The sequence below is a fragment of the Solanum lycopersicum genome, chromosome 2 (assembly GCF_036512215.1).
Source record: "Solanum lycopersicum chromosome 2, SLM_r2.1".
NCBI classification, from domain to species: domain Eukaryota; kingdom Viridiplantae; phylum Streptophyta; class Magnoliopsida; order Solanales; family Solanaceae; genus Solanum; species Solanum lycopersicum.
This window is the reverse complement of record NC_090801.1, coordinates 50,681,083-50,699,434: the sequence shown is the minus strand read 5'-3', so window position 1 is coordinate 50,699,434 and position 18,352 is coordinate 50,681,083. Positions and strand designations below refer to the sequence as shown.

General features: G+C 32.5%; 2 protein-coding genes across 3 annotated transcripts; both read left to right on the top strand.

The window, feature by feature from the left end:
- Positions 1–373: 373 nt before the first annotated feature.
- On the top strand, positions 374–5,683 carry LOC101265303 (F-box protein At5g49610). 2 transcript variants are annotated; one of them, XM_004233468.5, is made up of 3 exons: positions 374–735; positions 3,769–3,883; positions 4,352–5,683. In XM_004233468.5, the coding sequence occupies exons 2-3, from the start codon at positions 3,773–3,775 to the stop codon at positions 5,462–5,464; spliced, it is 1,224 nt and encodes a 407-aa protein (XP_004233516.2). In that variant the 5' UTR covers positions 374–735; positions 3,769–3,772; the 3' UTR covers positions 5,465–5,683. The 2 variants fall into 2 exon arrangements, with proteins under 2 accessions (XP_004233516.2, XP_069149467.1); XM_069293366.1 differs by lacking the exon at positions 3,769–3,883 and having other exon boundaries at positions 381–735.
- A 551-nt stretch (positions 5,684–6,234) lies between these two features.
- Positions 6,235–9,493, top strand: LOC101265796 (proline-rich receptor-like protein kinase PERK4). The gene is made up of 9 exons (XM_019212182.3): positions 6,235–6,373; positions 6,451–7,241; positions 7,308–7,838; positions 7,956–8,042; positions 8,128–8,198; positions 8,293–8,369; positions 8,478–8,622; positions 8,722–8,883; positions 9,020–9,493. Exons 2-9 carry the CDS (start codon positions 6,539–6,541, stop codon positions 9,206–9,208), a joined length of 1,965 nt encoding a protein of 654 aa, XP_019067727.1. The 5' UTR covers positions 6,235–6,373; positions 6,451–6,538; the 3' UTR covers positions 9,209–9,493.
- Positions 9,494–18,352: the final 8,859 nt, after the last annotated feature.

Here is an 18,352-nt window from a genome sequence, read left to right as displayed (position 1 = left end):
ATTTCAAATTAACATTTCGATATGTAATTTGAGATAATGATTTCAAATTTCATTTGCTTTAGAAAAAAGATGATTTTGAATTTCAAATATTGATTATAATTTTTAAAAAATATAAAACTTAATTTTATTAAAGAAAACTCTATTTTATCTTACCAAAATAATTACTAATTTTTAAATTTCAAATTTTCACTTTCAAAAAAAACATCTTAATAAACTAGTAGTAAATTTGTGTACATTCATCATATATCCTTTAATGTATTTAGTGTAAATAAATATAAATTAGTTATTTTTTTGGTAACCCCTCTAATCTTTTTAGGAAAAAAGGTGCCTATTTTTCAAGCTAAGAGATTTCCATTTCTTTTCATATTTAGAAAAAAAATAAAATGTAATAGTAGAAAATTCTTAGGAAAAAACCAAACGGAGACTTGACTTAAAAATGAGGACGGGAGTGAACCCAATAAATATCTGCCACGTTACCCCCTCCCCCCCCCCCCCCCGCGCAAAACAACACAAGAATTTCCTCATTATTGCCGAAGATTGTATTTCTTCATGAGTCTCCTACTCTCCTTCACCATTTTTGAACTCATCACTCTCAAACCCCAAAAATTAAAAATTAAAAAAAAAAAAAAAGTTTCTCTGAACCAAAAATCTCAAACTTCATCATCAATTTCTCAAGTTTCATTCTCCGGAGTTGATTTGTTTGTTGATCAGAAAACGGCTAACTCCGCCATCTCTGTGAGTTTTTTGTTTTTTTTTCTTCTATAGTACCGATCATGTTTTTAGTTGTGATTTCATCTTTGATTCTGTTTTGAGATTTTGTTTTTTCGCAACCAGAGTTATTGATTTCTTTTTTTATTTTTTTTCGTTTTGTGTTTGTGTATTCCGATTATATGGCATCTGTTTTGATACATTTGATAACTTTTTCAAATTTCGGTAATAAAATCAGAACTTTCATTAGGCAAATCATGCTATTTACATGATTCAACTAAACCTCTTCAGAAAAAGCTAGAATCTCAGTAGCAATTGAAATTTCATTTAGGTAGAGCTCAAAGGGTTCAGCCTCAATTTAAATAATGTAAAAACGGACTAATTTTCCGTCGATAAAGTTTCTCGGGCTTTTTGCTAGCTTCGCCCTGATTTGAGCACAAATCGATACAATTTTTTTTTGATGGGCTAAATAAATGATTGAACCATTCAATAAATTCAAAACTAAATTAAATGCAAATTTTACCAATTCTAAATTATTAGATCTTAGTTGCTGTTGTTGCATGAAATTATATGAACACTAGGAATTTAACACATATGTAATAATTCATGTATCTAATAGATTCTATGTTCACCATTTTCTTACGGACTTTTTTCTTTTTCGTTTTACTTATATTGTGCGTGTGTGACTCAGCGAGAATAAATTGGTGGTTTTCTAATATATTAAGACTCGAGAGTCAAGTTGGCTAGGACATGACGTGTTATTCATGTGTCATAGTGTTAAAAAAAAATTTGTTTTAATTTATTTATTTTATTTTAATATGTTATGTAATTTAAAAAATAATTTGAATTTTGTGATTTTTAATTTGACATGGTGTTTATATCATATATTTTCTAATAATTGATAGTGTTATGTCTTTGTTGCATTAGGAAAAATAATACATACATTATTTTGTGTTATTAATGTTTTGTTTGTGTACATTTTTCAACATATCTCTTAGTGGGATGTTTAGATTGATTTTTTAAAATGACTTACTCTGTATTTCAAATTCATGTGATTTACTGTTTTTTTTTAGTTAATTCCAAAAAGAATCCTATATTTTTATATTAATTTTAATTATAAAATATCTATTTTACTCTTAATAAAATAATTTATAACTATATGAATTTCTATTATTCATTTGAATTACAAATTTTAAAAAATTTCGTCTTTCTTAAATTCTGTATTGAGTCAAATACCCTACCTAAAACGAGACAGAAGGATTATAAAATAAAAGTTACTCTATAAATTGGTAATACCTAACTTTTGACTTTTTGTTTTTTTGTTTGTACTCTCTCAGCTTTATAAAATTACTTAAAAGCACTTTTGAAGCCATACGAACACTTTCAAAACAAAACAAAAAAATGTATTAAAGCCAAAGTCATCAAAAATAAGTTAATTTAAACACCCACTTAGTTATACACTTTATTTGGTATCAAGACACGAATAACTATAATACAAGGAGTAGTGCATTCATTAGCGTGATTAAAAATATATTTACCCCTTAAAATATTTTTAATATCCTTTCCATCATATTTGAGTAGAGTATTTTTGCATATAAATATTTATTTCTTATAAATTGTGCAATACGTGTTATTTTTTATGAATCAAATCAAACAGTGCATATAAATTACAATCTGCATAACTAATACAAATATTACTAATACGCCTTATTCAACATTATTCTTATGTACACTAAGTTTTAAATTTGTCTTTTTAAATTTTCCCTCCCTATCATGCAAAACTTGACCCCCAAGTAATTTGGTACATTCCTATCAACTACAGCCAAGTGGGAATAGACTCCACATAGTGATGATTTCAATTCTTTGTTACAAAGTCTCAGTCAAATTTGCATGCGTTGACAAAACATAGCATGAATTATTTGCCAATCATCCTATTTCATTTAGTTTCACTAATTTTCTACATGAAATTAGTATACCTAATAATTTAGTTTTATCATTTTATTGTATGATTTGTAGTAAGATAAAGTTTTGCATAAGAATGATGATATTAGTAATAATTGGATAGTACTTAAGGATGTAATTAATGAAGTGGATTAAGAATGCAGAGGTCTCAGATTTAAATTAAATATCCACTAGTGATTTGAAATTTAAATATATACTTTTCAAACTTATTATAATATTAAGAAATGAAAAATATAGTAGGCTTAGAGAATTGTTTTGCTGAGATTAGTAAATGTTGCAATTATGTTTCGTTGCCAGGAGGCTGCTGGGGCATGATGTCCAGCAATACTCCTTTTTTGTTTAATGATTATATTGATCATTTGGTAATGAAAATAATAATATTATTTTTTTGTTTTTTGCTGGCCAAATATTATTTAAACATCAAATGTTGTTATAGGTGTATATATATTTTTTTGGGTTATAGGTGTGTGTAAGTGAACTTATAACAATCAAAAGATGTTGGAACAAGGATTTTGTTGCAGAAAAGGTTGAAAGTATTTGGTAGTTGGAATGATGGAATTCTGGTTTTGATATTTCGTTGGTGAGTGAAAAAATTTTTAGGAGAAAAATATATATTAAATATTAATAATCAAATTGAATAGTATTTTGAGTATTAGAAATGAACAATAATGTACAAGTGTTAGATGAAGATGAAACAAATTAGTTGAGATAGTTCTCTCTGTTTTTATCTACAACTTTTTTGCAGAGAAAAAGACTAGACATTGCTCTGTGATTGTGATTCCATGGGTCGTTTTCCCTATCAATACTTTCACTCTTTTGTCTTTTCCTTTCTGTTTCTCTTTTCTGTAAATACATATAATATGTTGACAGGAAATTATATCACCAATAATTAGTGTTCCTGCTATGCAAGTGAGCCGTATGAGAGCTTTTTGTAAATCTTGGTAACATGATCCCAATGTGTGATTACAGGATATCGATTTCAAATTCTTAGTTGTGAGGGGGGTTGACCATTAGTCTTGGATAGTAATAGTTTTCTTTGTTTATATTTGGTAATGTACAATATTTGACTGTCGGAGTGACTATTTTCTAAAAACGCAGAAAAATGGAATTCTCTCGAGTAGACTACATGAATGATGACTCTGACTATAATTCTCCCTATATCTTCAAGGGATCTTCCTCAGCAACTACATCTCAGAGGCCCGGTATTCACCGGGTATGTTTAAGTTCTTTATGAAACATTCATCGTTTTAGTAGTTAGCAACTGTTTTCTATATTTATTGTTTTAAGACCTTCTCTTTTTAACAATTATTGTGCTGTATGCATTTCCTTTGTGACTTAAGACAGAAGTCAAAAAGGACATTTTGTTAGTTTTGGGTCATGTTTTGCAAAAATATTGAATATAAGTTCGAAACGTTCTTCTGTTGATTAGTGGTGTAGCCTAGTTCTCTTGTATTGCCACCTGCTTCCCCATATTCTTTTATTTTTGACGATAAATGCACTTGACTAACAATTCATGCAATATACAAGCTTCAATTAATTGAATGTCCATTGTGTTTCATGATGAGCCAATCTTTAGTCCCTGTTTCCTTTATAGCGTCATCTTTTAGATAAAGAAACAAGGGAAAGAGTCTATGAGAGCAACATCTCTTGATTTTGAGAAGTTACCTCTCTTGCACTGCAGCTTGCAGGATATGACTTTAAGGCTGAGGCTTATCAGAAGGTAGATGAATTTCCTGCACACATTATAAGAGAAGGGGATAAGAAGATAAAAGATGTGGTCAAGGAGCATGTACTCCCTTTCCTTCCTGCTAAGTCGCTTATGAAGTTTAAGGCCGTGTCTAAAGATTGGGATAAATGGATCGCTAGTCCCTTATTAATCCACCAACAAAGTTTTTCTTGCCAGAGTTTTTCGGGCTACATTTATCAAAATATGAGTGCATGGGATATGAATACTATGTTTTTATCTCTGGACCCTTCTACAATTGGAGTTCCCAGCCCAGCCCTTGATTTCTTGCCTGAAGTTGTCAAAATTCTAAGCTCGTGCAGCGGGTTGCTCCTTTGTCAGGGGTCAGAGAAGTATTATGTTTGCAATCCTGCAACTCAAGACTGGAAAACTCTCCCTCCTCCCCGGTACTATCATGGTGATGAACCGGCAGTTGTTCTTGCATTTGAACCTTCTCTCCGTAACATTGAGGCATATTATCATGTTATCTGTGCATTTCCTATGCTTGATCAGCCAATCATCGGATTTGAGATTTACTCTTCAGAATCAAATACTTGGAGCTGCTCTTCTGCATACTGTTCTGATCTAGAAAATTCGTGTCTTGATGGTGGGAGTTTGTTTATGAAGGGGGTTGCTTACTTCGAGACAAAATCAAACGAAGTATTGGCCTTTGATGTGAAAGAAGAGATCCCTGCAATTATATCTTTACCTGCTCAAGTTGGGAGGCATGGATCCTTAACACAGATGGATGGTGAGCTGAGCTACGTTACTGCTTTTAATGAATGTGAAAATGTCTTCTTAATAGATATCTACCAAGGCATGGAAATGAGCCTGAAGCGCAGTGTTAGCATCAATCTTGGACCTGAGAGGGGTCTTACTTGTGCGTGCAAGGTACTACCCTGTGTTAACAGTGATGCTGTGGCTATTCAGGTTCGCGAACACATATACTTGTATCACATCAGGGAGCAGAAAGTCGAGTCTATAGCAAGTCCAAACGCTATCGGTCCAGCCAAAAGGTTCCTGCCCTACATAAACAGCCTTGCTAATGCTACAATTCAGTTGAAGCCTTAATTCACTCTCTGTCCATGAGTGAAAAATCACTGATTTTACAGCTCTTTTGAATCTTTGCTTACATTATGACTTAGATGGTGTATAAAACTAAGTTGACATTCTGTTTTTTGTGAACAATGGATTTCGTCTAAGTAGCTTTCATTTGGATAGTGACATTTTTATTATCTTTGGCCATCAACATAAGTATTTATTTATTAATTTTTGTGGTTTATTTTTCAACTATAGTTTACTGTAAATTATGGTATGTTCTGTTCTGTATTATACTGAAATTCTGTATGCTCCTGTTCTGTATTTATGAGATTCAAATTCGGAGATTTTATGAGTTCCCAGCCCAACTCTTGATTTCTTGCCTGAACTTGTCAATATTCTAAGCTCTTGCAGCTGGTCAGGGGTTGGAGAATTATTATGTTTGTAATCCTGCAACCCCAGACTGGAAAATGCTTCAGTATTATCATGGGGAAGAACCCGCGGTTGTTCTTGCATTTGAGCCTTCTCTTCTTAACATTCAGGGGATATAAAATCACTGATTGAGTGAGCCCTTGGAATGTAATGTCTTTTGAGTCACCATTTGTTTTATAATAATAAATAAATGAGGAGGAGGGGGTGTGTTTATTATTTTGTTTTCATGGTAATATGGGGAGAGGAGAATTGTGGGGTAATGAGGAACTATAATTCTGGAAATAAGAATAACAAACTAATTATGTTTGATGAAATTAGAGGTATTAAATGGCAACCCCTCTAAAGATTTGGCAAGAGAGAGAGGCCCCCTTCTTTTCAGGAACACACCAAGTATTGTTTTTTGGGGGGGGTTGGGGCTGGGGAAAAACTGCTACACTAAGATGAAAATTTTACCATGTTAACATTTCTCTCTCTGTTCCATTTGACAGCAATTTCTTGTTCTTCATTGAGGTAAAACATCTTTTATTTATTTGCACTCTTTCTTCTTTGTTCGTATATGACATGCAAAATATCGTTTTGTTTTGTAGGGACATTGAAGAATCGTTGAGAAGAAAGAGCAGTTAACGGGAGATAGATATATAGATTGGGAATCTTTTTTATCATTTTGTCAAAGATATGGATTCATCTCCTGGAACTGCTTCCTCCAATGATACTGATTCTAAAGGAACCCCTTCTTCAAATGGAACTCCGCCTTCATCTTCATCTTCAGATTCAAAAAATGATTCTCCTTCCTCTTCGTCTTCATCTCCATCGCCAAAAAATGAATCTCCACCTTCATCATCACCGCCACCTCAATCTCCTCCTCCGTCTTCTAATGCATCACCACCTCCAAAAAATGATTCTCCTCCGCCTTCTTCACCACCACCATCCTCTCCTGGTTCTGATGCATCACCATCAAAAGATAACAATAACGATAATAATAATAATAATGATAATAATAATAACAACAACAATAATAATAATACTAATAATCAATCCCCAAATCCTTCGTCTAATACACCATCACAATCACCACCACCATCATCAACGTCCAATAATCCATCAACCCCAAATAGTCCTAAAAATCCTCCATCATTTCTGTCATTTTCCCCACCACCACCTGTTCTCACGCCTGCACCTCCTCATGCACATTTGTCTCCTCCTCCGCGCTCAGGATCTAATGAACCATCGCCTGCAAACAATGATTCCTCAAGTACTGTTGGTATAGTAGCTGGAATTGCTGTCGGAGGCATAGTCATAGTCGCGTTGATCATTCTATGTGTATGGTGTAGTAGAAGGAAGAAGAAGCAGAGATACTATATGGCTCCTGGACCTAAAGGTATGTATGTTACAAAATTATTAATTATAAATCATATTACTTTCGATTAATATGTTTTTTGATTAGGTGGTGATCCATACTACAATAACAACAATCAATGGAATAGACGTCAGTCGATGGATCATGTAATGAAGGTACCACAAAGTGAAATGGGGACTCAGAGTGGTTGGGCTGGAGCTACTCCACATCAGCAGGGAGCAAATTCAAGCGGCGAATTTGGATCAGGTTATTCAGGCCAAGCAGCGCCATTGCCTTCTCAATCACCTAACATGGGACTTGGTGGTTTCTCCCAGAGCCAATTCACTTATGAGGAGCTAGCTAAGGCCACAGATGGATTTTCTCAGGCCAATCTGTTAGGACAAGGTGGTTTCGGATACGTGCATAAAGGTGTTTTGAATGATGGAAGAGTGGTTGCTATCAAGAGTTTGAAAGCAGGAAGTGGACAAGGAGAACGAGAATTTCAAGCTGAAGTTGAGATCATTAGCAGAGTTCATCATCGTCATCTTGTGTCCCTCGTTGGATATTGCATTGCTAATGGACAACGCATGTTGGTCTATGAATATGTTGACAACAAAACCTTGGAGTTTCACCTTCATGGTACATTCTTTGCCTATTCAATACTCTCTATTATGAAATAAGAGAATTCTTTTTCCTAGTTGATTCCCGAATTTCGATCTAGTCTTGATAAGGGTGAAATCAAATTCAATATTGCAGGAAAAGGTCAACCTGTCATGGATTGGGAGACCAGACTTAAAATTGCTTTGGGATCAGCTAAAGGACTTGCTTATCTCCATGAAGATTGTATGAACATTCTAATCTACACTTTCACCTCTCTCTGTCTCTCTTTATCTCTCTTCCTCTCTCATTTCTTGCTATATACATGCAGGCCAACATAGAATTATCCACCGCGACATCAAGGCTGCAAATATTCTACTTGACCTCAATTATGAAGCCTTGGTAATTTAATGATCAACCACATTTAAGTTTTATGTTAAAACCTCGCGTTTTTGTTTAAGAAAGGTTTATTAAAGGAAAAAATTTGGTTCATTAGGTGGCAGATTTTGGATTGGCTAAGCTTACTTCGGATAACAACACTCATGTATCAACTCGTGTTATGGGAACATTCGGGTGAGTCAAGCATAACTACTTAATCGTATAAAACTTGTATCAACAATCAGAACCAATTATGCATTTTAACATACTTCAGATGTATCTAAGCAAGAAAGTTACTTGCAGGTACTTAGCTCCTGAATATGCATCAAGTGGCAAACTAACAGAGAAGTCCGATGTGTTTTCATATGGAGTCATGCTGTTGGAACTCATAACCGCGAAAAAACCAGTTGATCCTAGCAATATGATGGAGGACAGTTTAGTGGATTGGGTTTGTTCTAGATCCTCACTTCACATTTGATAGCGCCAAGACGTGCTTAGACTTTCAACTTTTAATTCAGGTATTGATCTAATATATGAATGTATACAGGCTAGGCCCCTTCTTACAAGAGCACTTGAAGAGGAAAAATATGATGGATTGGTAGACGCACGTCTTGAAGGGAACTATGATACAGATGAGCTACATCGCATGATAGGTTGTGCTGCATCTAGCATTCGCCATTCTGCTAAAAGACGTCCCAAAATGAGTCAGGTATGATTACCCTCTCCACAAGATAATTAACAAATATGTTGCAGCATATTTTGGTGGTTTACTTATATGGACTCTAGAATTCAGGTTCATCTCCTATTGGACAAAATGACTAGTTTCACTTATGTATGATGAACAGATTGTACGTGCATTGGAAGGCAATTCATCGTTGGAGGACTTGAACGATAATCCAAAACCAAGCAAGGTTGCTAGCTTCGCGGGGGCACCCACTCAGAGCTATGATACTGGTATGTATAATGCTGACATGATGAAGTTCAGGAAAATGATTATGCCAACACAAGAATTCAGCAGCAGTCCAAGTGAGTAATGAATCAACCATTCTTACTCCTCCTCAAGCAACGACTCAACTCGCGAAGCAAGAGTAAAAAAGAATGTACCTAAAGCTTGAGATATTTTTTCAAAACATATTCTTGGCTGGAACTGATGATAACAAAGATTTGGGATTACAAAAATTAATGTTTATGATGTACATTCATTACTCATATCTTGATTTGAATAACAAAGATTATAGGATCAGAATACAATTATACCTTTTTTGTTTCAATATGTACAGCAGTTCACATACAATTTATTCCTACAAAAATGTTGAAAATCTTTATGTTTACCATATTTCTATTTCTATTCATCTCCATTTTAAGTACCAAAATCTTGTTGTTTTTTTTAAATAATTTATTCTTAACTTTTATCATAAGTCTGCTTTAAAAGGTTTCATTCTGCTCTCACAGACACAGACACAACTCCTGTTTGTTAAAATAAAAATTAAAAAAAAATACAATCAACAGTTTTCTGTTATTAGTGTATCTAAATAATTTAACTTCAATATTTCATTTTGTCCGGATAAAATTAGTTATAATCACATAAATATTTTAGATTGTAAATTTCAAAAGTATTTTTAGGAATAAGTGATGAGTAAATTTGAATGGAGAGAATAATATTGTACATAGGATGATGCAATACTCATCTCATATATATATAGAGAGAGTATTATAAGTAGGAAGATTCAAAAGTCAAAATTGCATTACTATTTTACCGTTATATTAAAAGAATTAAAATAAAGATTATAAAATATAATTAAATAGTATATATATATATATATATAGTAAAAAGTTGCTCCTAAAATATAATAAATATTGAATTACGTATCCTTTCAAAAAGTTGTCTTCTGTATTATATATATCAATTTTTTAATAAAAAACGTGGGACTCAAAATAGTAATTACTATAATGAAAGGTCGTTTTTCGCGTTAATGTAATAAAAGTCGTTTTTCGTGTTAATGCAATATTGCACAAGAAAACCAAGAGATTTAGCATCAATCAACATTTTTCCATTAAAATTTAAAAGAAAGATTTGTATTGAATAATTTAATAAGTAACTCATTCAAATCGATACATGAATCAAATTCACATTAATTTTCTTTTATTTTTATTCACTCCTTTTTATCCAGCCTAAATATTTTATATGTCCTTTTTTATATTTTGATATACCTTCTTATGATTTTGTTTTTCTATTAAAATATCTTGTGTCCTAAGTGAAGAAATTAGTGATATACAATTCATGTTCTACTAATAATTGGTGAAAGATTAATTAGTCAATTTGATATGCTTATTTGGCTCTCGATATTTTTTAGTTTATTATTTATGAGTAGAAAGAGAAATAACTAAATGAGAATTTAACCCTAAAATAAAATGGGCCACTGAATTGCTAGATAAATGATGGATCATAGTATGTGATTTTAAGGCTATATTTTTATTTAACTTTTTGTTTATAATCTATTGACCTTATTAATTTATTATTCATGTGTTAGAAATATTCATTTTTCAAATTGACCCCATATATTATATACCTAGAATAAGTCATTTTGAAATATTTGTGTTGCTTAATTTATATTAATTATTCAAACGTTTATTTGTTGTGATGAGAAACTATTTATCGTTGATGTAAAATTTTAATTATGGGTGAAAAATTATCAAACTCCGGACTTCAGATTATTGGTTGGACCCATAAGTAGTTAAGTAATAATTGTCCAAATTAAAATGTCTACTTTTGCCTTACCGATATTATTTATAAAAATGTGATATATTCTTTTAATTGATTATTGAATGTTAATTAATACTCATACCTATAATTTTTTAATATCAAATGATTTAATCCTTTATATATATTATAATTATAATTACTTACTAAAAGTGAAAACTCGAAACTGTATAATTAAATTACATTTTACCTCTACACTGAATCAAATGATAAATAAAATATTATATATCATTAACATACACATTAATGATTCAATAAGTGTTAGATTAAAAAAAAAAAAAACTAGATCTGCATTTGAATAGTAATTGTCCATTATGTTCAAAATATAAAGTTGAAAATGAAAGAGTCATTCTCAACAATTATGTAAAAAATACTTTCAGAATTAAAATTTTAATTTGCTTTTTAAGAATTGTAAAAGAGTTAAACAATTGTATTGATGTACATTAAAGATATATTGAAGTGTATAGTATATTATGGTAAAGTTTACATATTAGATTATAGTTAGAAAGAATTAGTTACAAGTTAGTTACAAGTTGTTAGTGAGTAGGTTGTATATAAGTGATGTATTGTGTGACATTGAGGCTTAATGAAGTAAGTTTTTCTCTTCCAATTGCTCTGCATTTCCCATACGTGTTCTTGAGCTCCAGCTGAGCTTTGGGTATGGATTCTTGCCAGAATCCATAAGCTTCACAAGAATCAATTTACAAAAATTGATGTTATCATACGAAGTAAATTGTACAATTCAAATTTCAACACGAGAAGAAAAGAGAGTGAAACTACAAAAAAATGATAACAAAAAATGCTTAAGTATGTCATCTATTTAATGTTCTTCTTCATAGTATATTTTTTTATTATTTAGTGAATAAAAAATAAATGGTAAAACTACTATTGTTAATTTCAACATATCCTATTTTATAACTCAACTTTTTAGTATATTAGAAATTTAATTATAATAAAGGTCAAACGTTAAACGCACGTTCTCATAAATTGGTTATACAAATGTACTCATGAATTATACAAATAAGGTGTGAATCATAAATATGCAAACTATAACTAAGGAGCTTAATTAAATTTATTATAATAACTATTTGTGAAAAAAAATTCTATTTTTTCATTGTAAATATCCTTACTATTGAAGCCCATAAACATTTAACCTTAAATACCCCAACTTTTGAAGAATCCACAATGAGAAAGGAAAAGTTGAGATTTGTACCTATTGCTTCGTTATCATTCGAAGATTTGGTTACTAAAGATTACCTAGAGAGGAACAAAGATTAACTTAAAAATTTTCAAGTACTTAGCATGATTTGTGCATATCACAGTGAATGAGTAATATTATATGAACTTGTTGAGTCTTTTCATTCTTTAAATCAATCATTTGAGTCTATAATTTAATAACTAGTGTAATAAATAATTAGTATGTAGAAGGTCATGTAGAAGGTCCTTCAATTTCTTTTCGTTTTGAGTGGCCATTGAAAGTCTTCTTTCATGATTTCAATGGGTGGAGGGATCAACTAATAAATTGTAAAGAATAGGTTCAAACAATTTAGTGTATTTATTACCCTATATGAAAAGTTGCATGAATTTATGAAGCTATCAAAAGTTTAATTTTTAGAGTCCACACAAATCAACATTTGATTTTTGGGTTAGTAAAAAGGTGGTGTTGTGAGACTAACATTTTTATGTTACAATGGGGTGAAACTGCTGTTATTCTTGAAAATATGATATATTGGAAGGGATTTTTGTTTTCAGTGACTCTATCCCTCCACCCATCAAACCTCCAAATTGATTGAAGAAAATCTTGAAAATGTGCAAATGAATCTTACCAGATTGAAGATTAATAATTAACGTCGATGATTGATTATCAAGATTTGTTTTTTCTGGATAAAATAGGTGTTCATATTTTCTCAATAACTATTAATTTGGCAAGAGAGATGCGACTAACACTAGTTGCATACCTCTTGGAAGATTAACAACTATTGAGAAAATAAGAGTACCTATTTTGCCTGAAAGCACAAATCTTGATAACCAAAGAGAAACAAAAACTTCATACACAAATTTCCTATCACTGTTCACGGAAACATTAAACCATCTACTTTGATTATTAGTTTTCTATCCGATAAGCTTTCTTCGCGCATTTTTAAGATATTCTTCAATCTCCACCAATTCAGGAAATTGAAGGGGTACAAAACAGATACTCAAAACAGAGATGCCTCTCGAAATCATCATATCTTCAAGAGTAATAGTAGCTTAACCCTACGAAAAGACAAAAATGTTAGTCTCACAACACCACCTTTCTACCAACCCAAAAATTAAGTTTTGATCCATTAATCTGGTCTCTATAAATTGAACTCTTGATAGTTTCATAAATCCCACAACTTTTTATATAAGATGGTGGATAGACTCAATCATTTGAATATATTTTTTCTATTTTATTTGTTGATCCCTACATCCATTGCAACCATGAAAGAAGACTTTCAATGGCCACTCAAATTCAGATAGAAGAGAAATTTAAGGATTTATACAAATATCACTCGTTCACTGTGATATACACAAATCGTTCCAACTACTTGAAAAAATTTGGGTTATTTTTGTCCCTCTTCAGATTAATTCTAGTATTTTTAAAAGGGCTTAAGTCATCCACGATCCCTTAAAGTTATCCGCATATTTCGTTTAATGTCACGATTCGATTTTTTAAGTCATGATGACACCTACTATAACCCATCAGTAGGTAAGTCAACTCGTAACTGGAACATCAAGTAATGGGTCTGAGGGTAGAAACTAAAAAAAGTAGGCAAAATTTAAGATAAAAATAAAAATAGGTGAAAGCAAACCAAAACATATATACAAAGAAAGATCCTTCCCAGAACCTGAAAGTCAATGTATAGAGCTACCAACAAAACAAGTATGAGTCCCAAAAGTGGATCACAAAAGGTAGACTGTCTCGAAAGGCAAAAGACAAGTCTAATATATATACATATGGAGACTAAAATATTACAAAATGAGTATGCTCACCCCCGCCTTTGAATCAGAATGCTCCAAACTCGATCAACACTGGCTACTAGTACTCGAACATGCATCACAAAAATAAATACAGAGCATAGCATGAGTGCTAAACAACAGGTACCCAGTAGGCATCACGGGCTCATTGAACTTGAAAGTAAAAAAAATATGAAAAGAAGAAATAGCACAACCAGAGGTCAGGAACGGAAGTCTAAGTAACAACGGAATGCACATGATTGTAGGAAGAACTAACTAAAGTGATATATAAGCTATCTATACCTAACTGGACTCCCATAAGTTGAGAAGGTACACTCGTGCACAAGTTTAAATAAAAATCCGCATGGGTCCCCATAAGTGAGACGAGTGCGCATAATAACTATAACTAAAGGGTGAGAACTCAAGACCACAGAACATCGAACAAGAACCTTAACCCCAATTACTAGAATCTGACGATACGGAGGCTGTACCACGAATTGGATGCTCACCAAAGGTACACAAGAATTCAATCACAAGTATCAAGTATCTGGATGCTTTACATAAGTATGCGGGTGGTCGAGGTCGGACCTTGAACAAGATGCTCTACATAAGTATGTGGGTAATAGAGGTCGAATCTTGAACCAGATGATCCTCAAAAATTATCAATGAGGTCAAGGCCGGACCTTGAATCTGGATGTTTTTCGAGAATATCAATGAGGTCGAGGCCGAACCTCGAATCTGGATGCCCGACAAAGGTGCCAATATAGCGGATGAGAGAGTCTCTATTGATCCATAATCATAAATATCCATGGAATGCCATCCACACGCAACCAATTAATGTAAGTCCTTGGAATCGAATCAAAAACCAACATAAAATGTGGAGTAGAACTTAGATTCGCCGACGTAACACATGAAGTCGTAGCATAAAAAAAGCAAGGATAACTATTTTGGGAGCAAGCGTATCGCCTAACTAAGGGTCAAACTATCAGACTCAAGTCTGCTACACTAGTCTATATGGATCTAAGTCGGCCGAGCGATGTCAGGGGAAAACTAAGTCCTATCAATTCTGAGTCATGCATTTATAAGACAAGCTCTAGTCAAACCTAAACTAAGGCCCAACATGCTTCAAATAAACAATAATTAAGCATACAAGTACTCCACATAAAAAAGAGGGTCAATTAATAACACAAAACATGCTCAGAGTTACCCGATAATTCCTGAAATAGGCCGAAAACATAATTTCTAAACAACTATGCGTGATTCAATAGCTACCTAACCCAAATCCCAACTAATCAACATGCATTCACATACTCGAGCTCAATCTAAGAGAGGGAAGCTGTAGCCTAACCGTAGACCGATCACGCACGTTCCAAAAACATTTCTCCAGAGCTTTTCCTTTCCAAATGGCCTCAAAGCGCTGCTACACTATCAAAAATACAGTCACAACGTTATTACGATAAACAATGTCGGGCCAATTTCGGGCTCAAAATGAAGAAAATGGGATCCGCGATGAAAATTTCAGAATCAACTCTACATATATGTCCTAAACATCTCTCTGAACTTGTGTTTCAAATTGTAACACAATTCGAAGCTTGAAACAATCCCGACATGAACATGCAGTCAAAAACCCAATATTACGCTTAAGAAAACAACAATGACAACAATATTTACAAAAATTTATCAAAAACGAGGATTCAACTACTGAAACCAATGACACCACAAAGATTTTCACAGAAACCCCCACAATTTGGACTCGTGAATCACTAGATTCAGACTTAAAATAGCCAAGAAATCATCTTCTAAAATTTTCCAAAAGTTGAGCTCAAAAATGAGCTACGACAGCAGCTAAAACACAATTTTTACCTTCAACAAAACTTCAAATACGAACTCCAACCACGCCAACACGTTCTCCTTGAAAAACCACTCAAGATAGCCTCAAGAATCACTGAAATCGGACCTAAAATGGCTGAGAAAACAAGTCAAAAAAAATTCACAATAAAGCTCACAAAAAGGGGGCCGTGACAACATGTATTTTACGAATTTTACCTTAAACAAGAACCCCACAAGATGAACCTTTGAATCACTGAATTTGGACATGAATTAAGAAACTTAAGCCCTTTTAAAATTTTTTAGAACAAGTGTTGAACTTTCTGCATAAATGCACCAGATTTTCAGCATTTTTCGGAAACTTAAAAACATCGATGGGGCGCTCCAAACTCGTTCGGAACCCCGTGCATACAAATTAGATACGAAAACATACCAAAATTGATATTCAGGACCCAATGATACAGTCAAAATTTTCATACGAGGTCATCTCGATAAAACTGGATCCGACTTTCAAAGGTCATTTCAAACCAAAATCCACGGAGGAGCTCATAATGAGTCCGGAGGTCTCAGGAGTCGAAGAAAAGGTCATTCTAGACCAAACTCGATATTTCAGGGCTAAATGTGCTGACGGAATTTTTATTAGAGCGCGTTTTCCAACAATATAGACTAAAGTCAACCTTAGGCCAAATTTCAAAGGCTAAAACGCCCAATGGTCCAAACGCGCACCGAAGGCCTCGGTACATGTGCCGATTATGCTACTAGCCTAATTTGTCCATTCCGAAGCTGATGGAAATCTAATAATTCCATTTTGAGGTCATTTAACTGACAAACTGGCTAAAAGTCACTTTTCGAGTTTCAAGGCCTCTAAACACGGAAAGCTACACAAAATCCGAACGAATAACCAGGTGACCGAACTGTCAGTGCCAACACGTCATAGATAACTTGGGGTTGCTATAGAAATGTTCTAAACGACAGAAAGGAGGCATTAAGGGGAAAAAATGACATGAAAGGTCATTACATTTAAATACTTCAACGAAAGCTTGTACCTATTGAATACATATATACACCTTATAATTGATACATATTTGCCACTTTTTTTAACAATTAGCTTAAAATATGAGATATGTGTAGTACACTTGTTGTGACATGACAGTGACATGACAAATTGATAAATTAAATGATGCCATATGTAATTTAAATCTAAAAATGTATTTTAAAAATGAAATTCTAAAAAATAACATTTTTAGTCTATTTGAATTATTTTTAAAAAAAACTAACTACAAGAAGTTAAAAACGTCTATTCTGAAAAAAGCCACATACACACCCACGCCACCAGTCCTCTTCGTTAAATCACGTACTATCAGTTTCCCCGCTGGTATCGTGATCGTAGTGAGTAAGCCTTGCCTCTTCGCCCCGAATAATATGACATGGTTGCGCACCCAAGCTAAAAATTAATTCCCCTTTTAATCGAATAACATCAAAAGTTTTCACTCATTTCATTGATTTTCTTTCCTTTACTAATCATTTATTTCAATTATATGAGAAACTTTTGCCGGAAAAAAAATGTTATCTTCATCGGGAAAATGAAATTATGCCGAAAAACATGAAACTTAGATATATATAATAACTAAAAAAATGAAAGAACGAAAAAAATCAAAAAGAGTTGGAGAGAGTAAGAGAAAGAAAGAGAGAGGTGGAAGGGGTGTGGGTGAGGACGACTTTTCTTCTTTCTTTTTCATTTCCTTTTGTTAATTTTAAAAAATATTAGCACTATAAGTTGGAAAATAAATAATAAATAAAAAATCAACTGTTTAACGCGTTTAAGGAGGGTGGAACACACATCTTTAGTCATGTCAGCATTTTGTATATAATAAAAATAATTTTTTAACGAATGAGGTGTTCAATAGATACAAATCTTAATTGAAGTATTTAAGTAAAATATGCAGACAACTTTAAATAACAGTAAATGACGCCTTTCAATAGCTATGTATATTTGAAATTTTTTCTATTCTTTCATCCACATTCAATATTTATCAAACTTATGAAAACAATGTGCCTATATATGATACTTTTTTATGGCATACTTTACATATCATGATAAATTAATGAGTTTTGATATAATCTTAATTGTTGAAGCACATAAATCACTAACTTAAATTTTAACAAATCAAAATCAAACCATAGTTAGACTTTTCATAATTCACATTTCAAACTACACCATATTGAAATAAATAAAAAATATGAGGTGATTCAGTTATATCTCATTTGAAATTGAATATTGTCAAGTTACACGATTATCTTGATTGACTTTTTAAAATAAATTATAGATTAAAAATCAAAAAGCAAAATTAATAACACCTCATATAAAACTTTTTAAAGAGTTTTAAGAATATTCATAACACTTTCAAAACAAAAATACAACTTAAAAGCTAAAATTCATTTAAAATAGAGATAATTGTATAGAATGACAAATTAATAATATAAAATAAATATAGTAGTTACTCTTTGATATATTTGTATCAGTCCCTCTCTCCCTCATATTCTCGCTCGCCACTCTCCCTCTCTCGGTTTATTTCCGTCGCTCGCCTCTCTCGTTTTATACAATAGAAAT